This window comes from Austrofundulus limnaeus, unplaced genomic scaffold, assembly GCF_001266775.1.
Source record: "Austrofundulus limnaeus strain Quisiro unplaced genomic scaffold, Austrofundulus_limnaeus-1.0 Scaffold323, whole genome shotgun sequence".
Taxonomy (NCBI): Eukaryota; Metazoa; Chordata; class Actinopteri; order Cyprinodontiformes; family Rivulidae; genus Austrofundulus; species Austrofundulus limnaeus.
Window position 1 is genome coordinate 588,109 of NW_013952725.1, and position 3,647 is coordinate 591,755.

The 3,647-nt window shown below is 36.4% G+C and overlaps 1 protein-coding gene across 1 annotated transcript in view; it reads left to right on the plus strand.

Annotated features, from left to right (window-relative positions):
- Positions 1–2,282: 2,282 nt before the first annotated feature.
- scara5 (scavenger receptor class A, member 5 (putative)) overlaps positions 2,283–3,647 on the plus strand; it is a gene marked incomplete at its 5' end in the record, with an annotated part of 69,989 nt that continues 68,624 nt past the window's right edge. Inside the window, 1 exon segment of the mRNA XM_014022296.1 lies at positions 2,283–2,400. Within this exon segment, the coding sequence (XP_013877750.1) occupies positions 2,283–2,400 (118 nt within the window).

The following is a 3,647-nucleotide window of genomic DNA, read 5'->3' on the forward strand; positions in this document are numbered from 1 at the left end:
AAAAAGGAATCAGATCAGTTCAAATCTTGAGGAATGAATGGTTGAACTTCTTCTTGGCTGTTTGAACTGGAGCACAGAGAAACGTGTGATTCAGATGAGATGGTGATAAACAGCTGATGGTACACGCTCTCGTCCCATTTGGCTCCAGATCGAAGCGTTGGAGACTTTCTGTAGTTAAATCTGTCAGGAGGACCAGCWTTCCACAGCTCTCACAACTCAAATCTGATTAATTGTTGCACAGTCTCAGTCGTCACATCTGGATACAATCAGCCTTTAGCTTTTAATGTAAACAGGAAAAGAAAGTAGATTCTTACTGACGCAGGCAACATAGTACGACATTTGTGACAATTATATCAAATAAATCTAAAYTTGTTTAGTAAATGTTCTTATGCTGCACTTTTAAACTCCTTATATTTTAATTTAGGTGTGTTTATAATTGTGGAAATAAAACATTCAGAATATTAAAATCTTTTATTTGGCACTTGTCTTATTCAGCAAATATTGTGCTGTTTCAGCAGTTTATAAATGAAAACCTTCAGCTCATTCCTTCTATGACTTTTGGTGCTTTAACATGTGTTTATATAATATAATGTTTAAGATATTTAGCTTTTTCTGACATTTTCTCAATAAAAAATGGACAGAGTTGCCTTAAAACAATTAATTAAAATGTTTTAGCTTTTGTTTTGGTTCTGCTTTATTTTTCTTATGTTGCTAATTTCAGCTTCCTTCAGCTTCGATTTTGCTTGATTTAAGCATTTTTGTTTATTTGTAGCTATCTGTCTGACTAATGTTTCTATAGTTGTGCAGATTGAAGCTCATGCTTCTTTCTGCTAATTTAATATTTTCATGCTTTTTATGCTTTCCTGCTCCTTTCAGCTGATTTGTGTGATGATTTCAGCTTCTCACTGCTTAATTCAGCAACAAATGTCTTGTTATTAGTGGTGGAGCCGGACATTTTGCTCAGGGTTAGCCAGGAAAATTACATAAAATCTTATTTTAATTTTTCTACAGATCTTTGTGTTTTTGTCATTTTCCTCATGTCCTCATACAGACAGTGACCTTATAAACATGGTGTCAGGACCATTTTAAAAGTGGGGGGACACACTGTTGGGGGGTCTGGGGGTCCTCCCCCAGAAGATTTTGAAAAAAATAGATGCCATTTCCTGTGTTCTGGTGTATTTTAACAGGTTATTAAACATAATTTTCCCTACACAAATAAACACTTGATTTAATAATTATTTCAGAGACAGATTACTGATTAAACTGGTTCCATCATCCTGTTTTAATCTCACTGCTACAGCTGAGATAAGGTTAATTAATGTGACACAATTTATCATATCCAATGACTTTAGGGGTGATTTTTACTTTTATATTGTTTATTTATAATTTTTATTGTAACACAATGAAACAATGATGACCCTCAGCTGCATGTTTAAAACTAATATTAATAATTTTACCCAATGAACAGGTGTAATACTGATAACAGTGAATTTAGAGGAGTGTTTTTATGATTCAGTGATAGGTCTACTCAGAACCAAACAGAGAGCATCATGCAGCTTTCAGAACATAAAATGACTCTGTGTTATGGTGACAAAAAGTTGTCTCAATAAGTCCAAACGTTGACACCAGTCAGATCACAGTCATTGGTTCTGTAAATAAAGAAAACATCACTTCCTTGTCTTTACTCTTCTTCAGTCATAGAGCTTGGTGATGTTTAAACTGTTAAACACTGCCACCAACTGTTCAGGAGGATTATTACACCCTGAAGGTTGTTTCACTGTGTGAGGGCTGTGTACAGCAGGGTGGCCAAAGATTTGTCTGTGGTGCCCCTGGCCACCCCTGGCCCCGCCCTGGCTCCACCCCTGGCCACCCCTGGCCCCGCCCTGGCTCCGCCCCTGCTCGTTATCCAGTTAAATGTCAGCTTTATTGTGCTATTTTTGTCTGTTTTTGCTATTTTACAAGAAATRGCAACTTTTTTTGTACTCCTTTTTTACCCTGCTAATTTGAAATGTTTATACACTTTCACCATCTGTCTGCTAATTTCAACCTGTTTCTGGTACTTTTAGCTTCTTTTGGCTAATTTTAGCCTTGTTTAGGCACCTTTCCACTAATTTCATCTGATTTGTGCTGAGTTAAATTCTCTCGCCTTCAGCTGAAACAATCTTAAAGATAAACATAAGTTGCTTCTTCAGCAGCTTTCAGCAACAACATTGCAGCAATGTGTTCAAACTGTCCATTTTATCCTGGTTTTTGTGTTTTCYTTGTGTTTTCTCTGTAATCAGTGTGAGACGACAAACAAAGCCATGTATCTGAGCACACATGAAGAACGAGAGAACACGTCCATGTACGAGGACGCCTTCGAGGGACACAACCTTTCCAAACTGAACCTTTGTGATGAAGGTAAAACACACAAGTTTTTTTTATTTTCTACTGAAAACACAACATTTTAAGATAAGATAAACTATAGATGTACACTGCAAATAACTGCCCGTCCAACCAAGTCTTACAATCCTATATCAGCCAAAAATAATTTTTGATCTTGTTTTGAGACTGATATACTAAGTAAGAGCAGAAAATGTTAGATTATTAATCTTGTTAACCTCTTATTTCAAGTTTTACCATGTAAAATTGTCTTACACAGGCAGATTATTTTAACTTAAACAGAACATATCCTTCAAAATCTACATTTTGAGCCATTAAATAAATGTTGTTGTGTATTTAAAGTGTTTAGGAGTGTTTCTGTGGCTGTGTAGRTCTCTTTATAATCTGTTTGGGTCATATTTTTTGTTGGGATTTAAAGAGAAAGCCTCAAAATGAGATGATCTGAGACGCAGCTCTTTTCTATACAAACCAGATGTCCTCGTTTCTGGGACTGAAGMAGTCAGACCAAAGCATTTCAGTTCCACTTTATACTGACCCCAACTGAAGGGTTTACATGTGGAAAAGAGGGATTTAAAAGCATCAAATGAATCATTTAATTTGAGAAGATTCAGATTATAATCTAGTATTTTAACTTGTTTTTTGATGGCTAATTCTTGCAGCGACGAGGGGACTTTCCATCGTTTCTGTGCACACAAACACGACCTGCACAGAGTCAAACACACGAGAGGAAGAAGTTGTGTTTGGTGCTCGTTCCCTCTAATCGTCCTGCAGCAACATCTGGACGTGTGTGAGCTCAGACGCAGCTGAATAAACTCACAGATGATTCGTCTCAGACCTCGTTTGAAACTATTTGATGCTGAAGTCTTAAAARTATCTGGAGAATTTGTTGGCATTCGCTTCAGTTGATCCACCTGACAAAGTGTTTTGGTTTTTAAACGCTGCAGTTCTTTCAAATCATGGCCTGATTCAGAATCACTTGAAACAGAAAAGCTCAGTTTGATCAGTTAATTCTGCAGAACATGTGAAGGTTTAATCATTACAAMCGTTAAGAAACGACTCAGAGTCTCGTTTCTTCTCTTTAGAAAGTGAGGAGGCCGAACAGCGTGGTGTCCTTCTTGTTTTCAGACGTTCCATCTAAAAGAAAATGTTGTATAAAGTACCTCAAAGTGATACTTGAGTAAAAGTACAAGTATCTTATCATGAAATTACTTTGGTAAAAGTTAAAGTCTTCTCCAAGAATATTACTTCAGTAAAAGTCTTAAAGG